General features: G+C 46.5%; 5 protein-coding genes across 5 annotated transcripts; 1 reads left to right on the top strand and 4 right to left on the bottom strand. All coding sequences in view use genetic code 12, as the record gives it.

The window, feature by feature from the left end:
* Positions 1–44: 44 nt before the first annotated feature.
* On the bottom strand, positions 45–2,834 carry SEC21 (coatomer subunit gamma; the record flags this gene model as incomplete). The annotated part of the gene is made up of 1 exon (XM_034154355.1): positions 45–2,834. The coding sequence occupies one exon, from the start codon at positions 2,832–2,834 to the stop codon at positions 45–47; it is 2,790 nt and encodes a 929-aa protein (XP_034013454.1).
* A 737-nt stretch (positions 2,835–3,571) lies between these two features.
* On the top strand, positions 3,572–4,672 carry DUS4 (tRNA dihydrouridine synthase; the record flags this gene model as incomplete). Its single annotated transcript, XM_034154354.1, has 1 exon — positions 3,572–4,672. One exon carries the CDS (start codon positions 3,572–3,574, stop codon positions 4,670–4,672), a length of 1,101 nt encoding a protein of 366 aa, XP_034013453.1.
* Positions 4,673–5,221: 549 nt separating this feature from the next.
* On the bottom strand, positions 5,222–7,732 carry SAP7 (Sap7p; the record flags this gene model as incomplete). Its single annotated transcript, XM_034154353.1, has 1 exon — positions 5,222–7,732. One exon carries the CDS (start codon positions 7,730–7,732, stop codon positions 5,222–5,224), a length of 2,511 nt encoding a protein of 836 aa, XP_034013452.1.
* Positions 7,733–8,099: 367 nt separating this feature from the next.
* DIURU_001772 (uncharacterized protein) lies at positions 8,100–10,592 on the bottom strand (the record flags this gene model as incomplete). Its single annotated transcript, XM_034154352.1, has 1 exon — positions 8,100–10,592. The coding sequence occupies one exon, from the start codon at positions 10,590–10,592 to the stop codon at positions 8,100–8,102; it is 2,493 nt and encodes an 830-aa protein (XP_034013451.1).
* Positions 10,593–11,705: 1,113 nt separating this feature from the next.
* On the bottom strand, positions 11,706–13,496 carry DIURU_001771 (uncharacterized protein; the record flags this gene model as incomplete). Its single annotated transcript, XM_034154351.1, has 1 exon — positions 11,706–13,496. The coding sequence occupies one exon, from the start codon at positions 13,494–13,496 to the stop codon at positions 11,706–11,708; it is 1,791 nt and encodes a 596-aa protein (XP_034013450.1).
* Between the last annotated feature and the right edge of the window lie 133 nt (positions 13,497–13,629).

Here is a 13,629-nt window from a genome sequence, read left to right as displayed (position 1 = left end):
ATGTATTTTTGTTTGGTCTATATCTTTGAGTTTCATTATCTTAACTAAACACTGTTGCAAACCAACGCCGCCATTCCAGGGGTGTCAGAGCGAGCTTCCACCTTCGCTGCAATCTTCCCACCAGTCTTAGCCAACCTGACTACAGCAGCAATCTTGCCACCGTACACGTCCTTACCCAACAACTTCACTACGTGCGACGCAGCATCTGAAGGTACGTAGTCGGAGCCATCTAAAGGCATCATAGAAAGTTGATTCTTGAGTTTTGTGACAACTTCATCCAAACTCGATGCATTGATGGTGACAACGGTAGAATCCAGATCAACGGAGAGCTGGTCGTATACAGAAGTGAAGTTCGAATTATACAACGGAGTAACATAATCACCAGACAAAACTTCCAAGTCCTCAATTTGATACTCGTCGGAATAACCGTCGTCAGTAACTCCGTCATCAACCTCCTTATAGGTGTAAATCAAGGTGTTACCAAATGCTGCCAAAACTTCTGCGTCTTCTTGATCAAGCAGGGGTGCTGACAATGCCACGTAAACCACTCCTTGCCCGTTGGGGCCAATTTCGGGTACAGGGACGTTGAATTCGACTTCGTAAGCAGCATTGTCTGATTCCACGACAATAGACACATCCTCCAATTGACAATTCGAAAGGGTGTTGGACACCTGGTATTGAATGACCAACTTGGACGCGTCTGCAAAGACGTGTTTGACGGCAGTGACAACAAATTCGTTCTCTTTTTCCGTCAAGTAGATTGGAGTGGACAGCGACTTAGATAATTTGCCAAAGGCAGCAATCTCAGGAATGGCAAACAATTCAGCTTCGTACTGCTGTTGCTTGAGAGCATCAGCGGCGGCACCGTTGTCGGCGACAGCGCCAGAAGGTCCTTCAACCGGCGACGCTTCTTGAGTGGTATCAACCGCCTCAAGTTTGTTCATCTTCTTGGTGTATTCCAACAGTTTCAATTCTTCAGCGGACAAAACGGGAATCTCATCAATGGGGAACTTGATTGTAAAATCATTTGTCGACAAATACAGCGACAACTTCAGCTCAAGGGCACCGAGGTCGTATTGGCCATCAGATACCAACAATTTTTTGGCATCGGGAGCTCGTTTCATCATACCAAGAGCAATAGCAGCTCGATCGCGGACTTCATCGTCGACATCATTAAGACAGCGAGTCAACAATGTTTTGATGTTGGCAGCAATAGAGCCCCCACATACGATAGCAAACTTCGAAAGCGCTACAACCGCCAGCGACCGCACCACCGAGTTTTCAAGTACCAAGCGATTGTAAATGTGGCGAATATAATACGAGGGGTTGGAAGTTTGAGGGCCTTGCTGCCCGAGTAAATGTAAAATGCGAACCAGCAACTCAGTGTACTCGCAGTCCTCAATAAACTCACACAAATTCATCAAAATAAGTTGATGAGCCAGCGAGTCGTCCAAATAAGCAATCAAATCGAAAAGCGCATCGACCACAGCCAGCTTAAGTGTCAACAGCCCATCTTCTCTCAACAAATCGGTAAGGAATGACACCAATTGTTGATGCTTTGACGGGAATTTGAGTGTCAAATTTTCGATTGCCTCGATGATGACGATTTTGAACTCCTCAGTGATCTCGTCCATCAACAATGTCATCTTGGAGATGAGACGGTCCACCAGGGCGGTGGACAGAGAGCTACCAGCGGCAGAGCTCAGACCCATAGTCTTGAGAAGAGTTGTGATTGCGAGAGTCAGAATCAGACGGTTTTGATCGTTAATCAAATTTTCCAATTCTGGCACCACGACCATGATCTTTTCGGGGTGGGACATCGAAATTTTGTTGATCAAACGGATAGCTGCGAACCTGGTTGAAATCCGTGGTACCAGCAATAACTTTTGCAAGCAGGTGATTATGCTCATGAATTGGTCTTCCAGCAAGTGACGCTCAAGACCGACAAGAGTCTTGCACGCTTCCAATTCTACCATGTCCAGCTTGTGCTTCAAGAACAGAGCAAGAGCAGGGTACAAGTGATTTAACAACGCCGGGTCGTTAGTGACAATTTCCGAAATGTACCGAATCAATTGGATAAGGGCCAACGAGTTTTTAAGTTGGCCACCTTCGGAAAGCGACGTCACCAACTTCATCAACCCCATTTTGTCATGATTACGTAATGGGTGTAACAATCCCAAAGCGTGGAACTGATACATGTACAGTGTCAGGGGCAAGTTGGCAGTGGACGCGCCGTAAAAGTCATGAAGCTGCCATTGAGTAGGTGGGAACTGCTTGTACAGTTGCACAGCTTCCAACAGTTCATTTGTGAAGCGCTTAACCACATCTTTAGCTTGTGGTAATAAGTGGTATGCCGAAATGAGCGCCGCACTCAGCACGATGGGGTTTTTGTCAACAATGGCATTTTTGAACAATCGTTCTGCCAGTGACACAGTGGTAGAATCCAAGACCTTAGCAAGCGTGCGGATAGCGTTGGGTTTGTAAATCAAGTCACCTCCTTGGATGTCCTTCATGATCAGCGACGTAACCATCAAGATATCTTGCGAAGTTTCCAGCAACTCCTTGATGGCCAAGTAAACCAACTGCCGCAACAGCAGGTCCTTATGCTGAAACAACTTCAGAATGCTGAAAAACAAAGTCGTCAGTTCCAGCAGAGGAAACAGTTCACCTTGGTAAAGAAGACGCAACAATGTTGCCAACAATTGCCGACATTTCTTCGCGTTCACCGGCAGGGCATTGAACTGCTGAAGACACTCTTGGAAGACAGCCATCTTGTCAGGGGTACCACCGACCCCCGCATACGCGTCCTTGCCTTTGTAAGACTGAGTGGACATGGGAAAGGTGGATAAAAGGAGACGTGGCTGTTTGCGCGCGTTGAAAAAACCCGAGCGGAGGTGAAAAACTCGACGTTTCGTCACGTGATGAGTCTTAGAGCCGCATCAACCAAATTAGGCGATCTCTTAAGGTGAAATTTACTCACTCACGATCAACCAACCATGTTACCCCTTCTAGGTTTGCGCAATATGCCCTTGGCGTCACGGTTGATGGCTATACCGAGAGTGCCGACGCAGATGGTTATGCCGATGGCTCCTTCGCTCACCGCTTTGCGCACCTTTAAAGTGAGAACCTCGGTGAAGAAGTTTTGCAACGCCTGCTATCTTGTGAGACGACGGGGCAGAGTTTACGTGTATTGCAAGGCTAATGGCAAGCACAAGCAAAGACAAGGGTAAGCAGTCGAGCTTTTGAAGGGTCGTGTATATAGTCAATATTCAATTTACGTGATAGAATTTTTTTGACGGGACCGTAGAGACAGCAATATAATGTTTGATCGTATAGAAGAGTTTACAGAAGCGGTTTACGTAGACATGTCCAAACTTTTACTAATTTTCATATTGGGGTATACGATTATGAGTTATTTCGCAGTTTTTGTAATCGGTAGTCATGACTAGCTTACTTGAAATTACTTCATGTGAGAGCTATGATCACAACCCATTGATTTCGAGCTAACTTCTCCTAAAGACTCACCATGATTTTTTCTATTAGGCTGTTATCCGATTGACTTCGCGCACTCATGACCGATGGAGCTCATCGCAAGGCCTGTGATGACGATACCCAGGACCTTATACCAACAATGAAGGGACTTCAGAGTCCTCGTGACGCTGCATTCAAACCCATCAACATTATCAAGCGGGTATCAGAGCATCGACCAGTAACGGTGGCTGGCCCCATGGTCAGATACCTGAAGCTCCCCTTCCGAGAAACCTGTCGCCATTTCGGTGTAGACATCGTGTATACACCTATGATTCTAGCACGGGAATTTGTCAGAAATGACATGGCTCGGCTCTCTGACTATACTACCAACCAACGCGATCAATGTGTGGTGGCTCAAGTGGGTGCAAATAATGTTGAAGATTTTGTACGTTTTTGCGACATGATCCACCCATACGTCGATGGTGTCGGTCTCAACTGTGGATGTCCGATCCGAGATCAAGTTAGAGAGGGTATTGGAGCGGCATTGATGACGAAGCCTGAATTAGTTGCTGATATGGTGCGTGCGGTGAAGACCAAATATGGCGATAAGCTTTGTGTTGAGACTAAAATTCGCATTCACTGGGATTTAGAGGAGACGGTGAGGTTTGCTAGAGGTGTGGAGGCAGCGGGTGTCGACTACATCACGGTGCATGGTCGCACAAAGAACACACGCTCGCTGGTTCCAGTGAATCTTGAGGCAATTAAATTGGTCAAATCATCAGTTTCGGTGCCTGTGATAGCGAATGGAGACTGCTTTTCCGTAGAGGATTGCCAGCGTATAGCCGAGTACACTAAGGTTGATGGAGTGATGTCAGCACGAGGAGTCTTAGCCAACCCGGCGTTATTCGCTGGCTACAAAGCTACTCCTTGGAGTGCGATCGAAGTACTTTTGGATGCGGCGTTGGCGTACGGGCTCAGTTTCCGGTTACTTCAACATCATGTGTCCCAGATGGCAGATAAACTTCTTCCTAAACTGTACATGCGCCAGCTTCACAGCCTCAAACTGAATATAGAGCTAATAGACTGGCTCGATGAACATTTCATTGTGCATAGAAAGCACGATCCGGGGTTTGGTACAGCAGTAGCGGTTCCATGGCGTCCTGGGAAAGAACCGCAGCCAGAGCCGGAATCACAAGGCTGAAGTTCGAGGAGCACGACTACCTATCCCATAATTCCCTCCTGTCACAAGTTGTACCTGCGGGGACCTTAACCGCATCGCATGTAGCCTACTTTTGGACCAAGGCCCATTAATAAGCGATCACAATACGCCATTGATCAGCAAACTTTGAATGCAACAGCATGCTCTATGTTGGTACAGAGACGCATTCTCATATAAAACTTTCATACGTCATAGATAAAGTTCAACGATGAAGCACAACTTGTAAGAAAGTAAATAATCGCAATTGCTATTGAGATCTTCCATGGTCTGATTGAAAACTTAATCCGATTTATCTCTGTCTCCGCTCATTTTTCATCTTAGCTGCAATCTACGTGCGCACGACGCCCACTGGAATACACTGTACGCGTCGCGATGGGGAATGGGCATCACGCGTATCGCCGCCTCATTACAAATTTGTAAACAATATGCATTCAACAAAAAGGAGAACGCCATACGAAACGAACCCCTTAGACAGTGTGCTACTTTGGGGTAGCTTTTAAATTGAGATTTTTTTATTATGAACCAAGTAGTCTAAAGTGCACTTAACACCTCAATGTCCTCTTGCGAGGATTGAACACCCTCGGCTAAAGAGATAGTCTTTGCATCCATATCGAACATTGCGTAGACCAGCTTCATAAACGAAGCCCCAAGAGTGCCCAGGGACTGTTGAAAGATTGCCAAAATGCACTTATCCTCGCTCTTGGTAATGAAGTTGTCGAGAGGTACTGTCACCTTGTGAGAATTATTAAATTCAAAAGTCAATGAGTGACCAGCATTTTGAAGCTCGCAAGGAAGTTCGTAATACTTACCTGCAGATGATGAAAACTTGACAGGAGCATCAGGAGCTATGGCGGTGATGATCGCTCTTACTAAACCCGGCTTCATGTAGGTAAACGTGGAACCTGAATCTAACAACACACTAGCGTCTCCACTCATGGTGATATTAGTATGGGCTGCTTCCTTACGAACGCCAATCCACAAGCCATCATCAACATATTGTTCATCATATGGCTGATCACGACGGAATAACGACCCGTACCGCAAAAATGGAAGCTTGTGGTGTTCATGTTTGGGCAGGAAGATGGGGCGAAGAAACTTGTTGCGGAAGCAGCTAATAAGAATATCCAATCGACGTTCCCAAGCGACATGGCCCTCGCCCACTAGGCCAATCAATCCCGAAAAGTCGGGTGGAGATTGCTGGAATTTGTCATCAGAAGACTCGGATTGACTGGAGCTCCCAGTTGGGTGTGCCACAGCTAGCGAAGAAAGTGTAGTGCTGTGAGGAGCCTCTTCCTGAGGGGTAGTGGATCTTTCGGCAGAAGGAGTCTTGGGTGTGGTCGCATCCTGAAGAGCAGAACTCCCAGGAGCCTTAGGGGTAGCGATTTTTGATTGAGCAGGAGGAATATGAGTGGTGCCTTGGTTGGTGATGGTAGGTGAAACTTGCGTAATAGCAGTAGTGGGATTTTGTTGCCCAGAAGAAATAGTCACGGTGACTGTAGGAGTAATGGTCGTGATCCCCTCAGTGACCACAGCACACAGGCTCAGATCGTGGCTGGTAGGTACACTAGAGGAAGTGGATACTTCCGTGGGACCAGTAGAAGTTGTGGTGGTTCCAACGTCAGAAAGGGTTGGCCACGAAGAGATCAGGTCACCGGAGCTAGAAGGGTTCTCTAATTCGGATAATGACAGGGAATCCACTGGATCATCATGAGTCAGGAAGGTTGTGCCCAGCAATGACGTCTGTGTGTCATCACTTGACGCAATGTCGGAAGAAGTGATGATGTACGATGAAGATTCTGTGGAAGCTTCACCAGAAGCGGAGGCACTGACAGATGTCGATACATCACTAAAAGATGATTCTTCAACAAACGGGGAGACGTCGGCTGTGGAAGAAACTTCAGTAGATGACGCTTCAGTCGAAGACGACGCTTCAGTCGAGGAAGACGCTTCAGTCGAAGACGACGCTTCAGTCGAGGAAGACGCTTCAGTCGAAGACGACGCTTCAGTCGAGGAAGACGCTTCAGTCGAAGACGACGCTTCAGTAGACGAGGAAGCTTCAGTGGAAGAAGACGCTTCAGTGGAAGAAGACGCTTCAGTGGAAGAAGACGCTTCAGTGGAAGAAGATGAGCTAGAGCTGGAACTGCTGGAGCTAGAGCTGGAGCTGGAGCTGGAGTTAGAGTCTTCATCAATAGCGGTGGCATTATTGAAACTCAAACCAGTCAACATCACCCTTTGTGACCGGTAAACCCCTTGATCATCAGGCACTACCGGAATCAGCTTCAATTCACCTTTGTATTTGGCATGATCAATCGCCCCAAACAAAATGTGACCAACGGATGACGTGTCCTGAGGTGTGTGCAAAGAATATGCTAACCGTTTAATGTAACCTTGCTGCTTCATCACTTCAGGAATGGTGGGGTAAGGCTGAGACGCCACCGATACCAGGGAGTACGAAAGACCAAACACCCCAACGGTGTTTTGGTGCGTTTGTCCTGCCACCCCGAACTGGGCTTGCTTGAGAGTAAGTCCGTTGGTACCAACTGTCAACGTGTCTTTGCCAAACAGTCCCGCTGCCCACAGTTGATCAACGTATGTCATGTTGAAATCGACACTAGTATCTTCAAAAGTCAGCGACTTAGACTTATCAAACATCCCAAACACCCCACATGGCAGCGTACCCCCGTTCACAGCACATTCAGGGGAGTCAGATCCCACAAGGAATAAGTCAGCCGAACCAGAGTCGACCAAAACCTTGATTTCCTGTGGTGGCGTTCCCACCTGAACTGTGGTGATGAAATATTTACCTTGATCCCAAACGTCAGCTTCCAACGTGTTAGCTCGCTTCAGAATCCGGTGAGCTATCTCTTTGAGCGCGGCACTGGCCTCAGGAATCTTGTCGTTGAGAATTTCCTTCCAATAACCCTCAAACTGTGTATATAGCTGAGAGTCATCAACTGTGTCAAACAGCATTTTGGCGAACCCATTGGCATTTGCAGCCACCAATGCTGCCAACCCAAGGAACGTGGGTACAGTGAAAAGCATGGTGATTGAACGAATGTAGGAAAAAAACGAAGGGACGGAAAACTAAGTTCCAATGGTAGACCGGCTGGGGATAAATCGACGGTGTTAAATGAACGGCGACACGGTTTTTTTATAAATTTGACGGCATGCATCGTGTAAAATGGTACACGCACCCACGTCATGCAGCACTCTGCCCCTGTTGTGATGCACGGCGAAAGGGGTAAACATTCTACTGTTCCCGTAAGCGACTTGTACAGGGCTGCCTAACAGATGCCGAACAAACAACTACAAAGAAGAGGCTCGGCTTAATCATGTAACTCGAGATTGATGTTCGCTATTATTAGCAGGGGGGTGTACTTTCTATATACGAGTATTATACGTGTGCCCTCTACCAGGGGTTTTCTTCGAACTCACTGGCTAGATTGGATGTCCATGTCCGATGAATAAGAGAATCTGGCATTTGAACGTTCTTGAAAATTTCGTCCCCGTGGTACGTATTGTCGCTGCCATTTTCAGTATCGAGCTTTTCGCTGTTAGTACTGTCATCATCGCGTTCGGCCTCGTCTCTTGCCTCTTCACCATCTTTATCGTAATCGTCATCTTCATCTTCATCTTCCACCTCTACAGCATTTCCATCGTCCACTTCGTAGGCTCTAGCCGAAGCATTTTCTTGAATGATTTCATCGACGTCGTCCATCAATACCATGGGCAACAGAGGTTGGTACTTTTTACCACGAAGAACTCTCACGCCACCAATACCCAGGCCAAACCGGTTTATCATCTCTGCTAGGTTCGGTAATGCCACATCAAAAATCCAGTTAGGATTGAGATAGATGTATTCCTCCTTGGTTAAGAAAGTTGTTTGAGTCATGTAGTGCATGTGAGATGCCTCCACTTGCGCCGGACCCTGTTGAACTGATAACTGCTTGACGTATTCGCGAAGCTTCTTCGGCAACTTGGGTTCATCCACCTCATACTTATAAAGTTTGTTCATCACCTTATAATATTGGTAGTAATTGAGGTCATCAAATTGGTTAAGGGTTGTAATCAAGAACTCCTGATCAGTACATGACAGCATAACCTGGAGCCATTGTAATAGTTCGATCAACGGGTTGAATTGGATTTTGCCCACCTTGTACAACAGGTTGTAATAAAAGTCTAAGTAGTGAGGGTCCATTCCAGGGTGTTCTGCATCGCCCTCCTCAGGCTTGAGCAATGAGTTTATAGTGTGGTGAGTTCCATCAATCAAAGCTTCAATCCCACCAATGCGATTTTTCTCAGCTTTGAACAGATGCGTACGCAACCAATCCTCAATCGCTGAAAGATTAAGTCGAATCTGTACAGCTTTAGTTCGAGTACAGTACTTCGACAGCGACATGATTTTGTTGAAGATGGTGGCATTCGAGTAGTAGAAGACCTGAGAGAAAGCCATCATTCGAACTATGTTATCAATGTTATGAATGCGAAGAACGTAATCAAGGGCACCCAACACTTGCAAATAACGTAATGGCAGCGGCTTCATTAACTCCGTGATCAGGGGCGGGTACAACATTTGTACAATGTCGTCAAACAGGTTCGGATGCTTCTTTTTCTGACGGTAGAAGTTCCAGTCACGAGCGTACATCACCTCCTTTACGTCCACCAACAGGGTAAAGTCCAAGATGCAAGAGTCGACGAGTTTGTCTAAGCGCAGGTTGATCAGGAACAGAAGTACCACAACCAACAGCCGCGTCATCATGATGAGTTCCTGAAGAAACTTAGGGTATTTGGGATAAAAATGGCCCTTCATCAAGTAAAAATGAAGAAATTGGATCACCGCCAACCAGTAGCTGGTCAAAACAATATCGTGGCCCCCGGTCTCGATGAATGTTGCCATATTATAAACTCCCAGTTCGGTGTCGGTCACGCTGCTCAACCGAGTGATGAAGCAATGAAATATAAACTCGGTAAACTCTTTCGATTGGACCCCTTGGTCTGCGTACCGCAAAAGTTGGAAAAGAATTGCTGCAGGATACTTTGCGTCGTGCTGGAATTTGGTATGCTTAGTGCGTAGGTTGAACATGTAGTCTAAGAGCTGTGGCATGTCCAGATCGGTGAATTTGATATATTCGTCACGAGCTAAACTGTCATAGTCAAATTCTTTTAATGCAACCAATGTGTGATCCGTGCCGAGGTATTCCTCCAGATCCTCGTCAGGAACCAGTTCTTCATCGGAAGGGTATTCCACCGTTGTTGGCGATAACTGTGTCTGTGCCAACCGAGAAGAGATGTCGTTAAAATTATTATCTTCTTGGTAATAATCAGCGCCGCCGGAGACGGGTCTAAGAAGACCATGTGTTTGGAAATAATTATAGATTTCCGGCTTATCAAGTTTGACAAGATCAACGGGACTCAGATTCTGGCCTTCCGGAGTCAAATGAGGGTCGGCTTGGTGCTCTAGAAGTTTTTTCACGGCATCAAGGTTATCGAAGTGTATAGCCCACATCAATGGCAGATAAAACACTAAGGTATCAGCAAGGTCGGGGTCTGCCCCCGCATTCAATATTCTTTCGATAAGCTCAGTATGGCCAAACACAACCGCCGCGATCAACGGTGTAAGTCCACCTTCCTCAGGATAGATGGCATTGGAGATCTCGGGGTGTTTGCGAAGAATTCCTTCTAGCAGAACGATATCGCCATCTGAAACTGCCACGAGAATCTCGGCCGTCTCTCGGTGAGGTCCCAACACCAGAGGCGTAGTTTTGAGGGTGAGCTTGAGGGCGGTTTTTGCTGCCTTGGCCTTGGCGAAGAGCGGGTCTGAGTCGGCGAATATCAGCCCCACCAGCGTGCCAAATCCTCCACTGAGCCCCAGGCTGAGCCCAGAACCAATCCAATCATCCATCGCCGGCGTGTTTTTTGTATTGAGGGGAGGGGGATCGCTGTTCGGTTAAACTGCGCGAATTGAGTTATTTCGCCGTGACGTAACGCGCGGAAAAAGGCTAGCGAAAACTGAGATAGTCAGACTCGTTACTCGATGTGGCGCTATCATCGATTCGTGGCAGGCGATAGAGAATAGCGGTTACTGAGTGTTTTTGATAGGCTAAACTTGAAAGATAATTCAAAGTTGAAGCGCGGTGGACATGTTTGGGTAGGATATAGCCTCACCAAGCGTTTTCAATTACTTGACAGTAACAGTGGACGTCAGAAGTTGCAAAAATTGATCAAGCTCCTTGCTTCGTGAACACTTTGATTTTCTGGAATATATCCAAAAGCTTACCCCAACTAAGCCCGACCATCAAGTTACTTTGTTACGAATTCGGTCTTGAATCTATAAGTGCCACACTTCCATTCTTCAGCAGTGTGCATCTTTGCAAACTTGTGAAGACTGACAATATCTCTGGAAAAAGACTTCTGGTTGTTATATCCGGATCAATCCAAGGATTAAGAGAGAGAGAAACTAACTCGAGATCCTGACTGAACAATTCACCCAAATAATCCAAGTATATTTGAGGTGAATTTTGACACTGGTATGTTTCTCATGAATATCAACATGCATTTCAATGTGCTCTGATTACAGACTCCAAAAATTACATGACAATTGATGAGATATTCCTGTGCTCTATGACAGTTGATGCGATACGAGGGACATACAACCATGAATGCAGTCCTCTACATTCAGAGGTATGGGGAAATTCGAAAAGGGGGCCATCCCATGAAGATAGGATACCTTTGGCCAATTTTCACTATTTCTAACATACCAATGTGACGCAGCGAGAATATGTTCAATATGTCAAAACTTGCGCAAATGTAGGGTCTTTTAGTGTAGCGGTTATCACTTTCGGTTCTGATCCGAACAACCGGAGTTCGAATCTCCGAAGGACCTCTCTTTTTACGTCTCTGTAGTATTTCTACTTCTTAAGAGCTTTCCCCTATGTTTTTTTTTTTTTAGTTTTGCCAATTTATCTGGATTTTATCGTATTGTGCGTGCAGACTTCACTCTATGTATACGTGTATACTATGATGTCGTTCGGTAGGTTTCATCATCATCATCATCATCAGCATCATGATCATCATCATCAAGTACTTCCGGTTCCTCGTTCAGTTCCTCGGCGGTTGGTTCATCACTCAGATTATAATCTTCTCGAATGCGTTCAATTTCGAGATTATCCCTCAGAATAAACTGGGTGATCGGTGGAGGAACAGTGACAGCAACCTTCTCATTGAACAGTTCTTGACTGGCATAGTATAGCCACATCAGTACATAAGGGTCGCGCGTGCGTTCAAGCACGTAGGTGTGCATGGCGTCAAAACTCAAAAGTTTAACGTCAAAGTCAATAACCCGACCACTCAGAGTGCTCAGAACGTTGATATGAACCCAATTTTCGTCTTCGTTCAGTAATGTTTTCTGTCGGTAGAAGTATTCGCTATCCGAAAACACAACACCAATCAAAAGATACTCTTCTAAGGCAACACCTTCAACATGGCTTAGGAGTACATCGCGGTGGTAAAAATTGAGACCCTTCAACTCCTTTGTAACCTCCTCTACCAGCTGAAGAAGCTGATTTCTTCTATTGGAAACGTTATCGCGTAACTGATTTATGTCATCAAGCTCCGTTTTATGATCACCGTCGCCATAAGTCTCTTGCAAATACTCTTTTGTTTGATCCAACATGCCGAGGATACTCCGCCCCCCAAATGCAGTCACGTCAATGATAGGTGCTTCGAGTGACGACCTGTACTGTTTGAGTTCCTGTTGCTTAGTATACACCGATTTGAAACGATCAGCACACTTTCTCGAATAGATATCCGGGTAAAAATACTCGTCAAGACTAAACGGTTCGGTGCCTGGATTGGCTTCGCCCAACTGGAAGCCCATCACTGGAGCACATTGGCTTAATCGAATCGACCCAACGCTATCAGGTTCTGACCAAAAGAGTTGTGTCATCAGATCATAAAGATTACCCCGACGACTCTCACCTTCAATGGAGAACAAACCCAATGGATTAGACCGATTGTCCGTAATACTCTCCACTGTAGAGAGGAACAATTGGTCGATTTTTGACGACTTCCCCGTCAAATGCTGGATGTTATTGTCGAGACTGGTAACGAACTTCACGTAGCAGTCGTCCACTTCCTCGATAAGACCAAGCTCGCGACAGAAATCAGGGGGATAATTCGTTACAAGCACCTTATTGGTGATGAATGCCCGCTCGGCCACCGAGGACGGGCCGGCGACAGCTGAGATCAATTGCAAGATGGTGACAAACTTTGCTGCTGCTACCTGCAGTTGCTTTTCGTATTGTTCAGTCGGGGTAATGGTGATGGGGGAATTATACCACCGGGATGTGTATTCTGGCACCCCTCCAGGAGCAACCATGAGAGCTTGCTGGAACCGGTCCAATTGGCTCATGATCAGGAGGAAAGGTAACATGTGGTTATCAAGCAATCCCGTCACCGTCGGGATCACCACTGTCAGCAACGGCAGCGTCTCCGGTTTGGGGTAGTAGTCCTCATTGTCGATGATCGAGCGGACGCCACTCTCTCGTGGGGGGAAGTTGGGTATATCTTCTGGATTCGAGATGGGAACGAGGTCATCGTAGTGGTATCGATCAGGGAGAGGTGGCGGTGGCGCCTGGTGGGTATGATCATCGGTGGGGGGAGGAGGATCGTTGCCTTCATCATGGTCGCCAAGGAGAAAGGCAATGGCAATCTCAACGTCGTTGTTGCTCTGCTCAAGGGCTTTCTGGGCTTCCTCAGCAGAGAACCCCATACTCACGATGGAGCTAATGAGTTCATCATTGATCATGGCCAGGCGTGATATGGCTGTAACCGCGCGCGCGTGCTAAGGTATTGGTAATCCTAGGGCGATCACCTTTATTTATGAAGCTAAAGAATTTTTTGGAAAAGACTTTAGTGGATTCCGTGTTTCTTTGAACTGA

The sequence above is a fragment of the Diutina rugosa genome (genome assembly GCF_008704595.1).
Source record: "Diutina rugosa strain CBS 613 chromosome Unknown scaffold40_size130624, whole genome shotgun sequence".
Lineage (NCBI taxonomy): Eukaryota > Fungi > Ascomycota > Pichiomycetes > Serinales > Debaryomycetaceae > Diutina > Diutina rugosa.
Note: the sequence above shows the minus strand (reverse complement) of the source record. Positions and strands in the feature narration are given on the sequence as shown.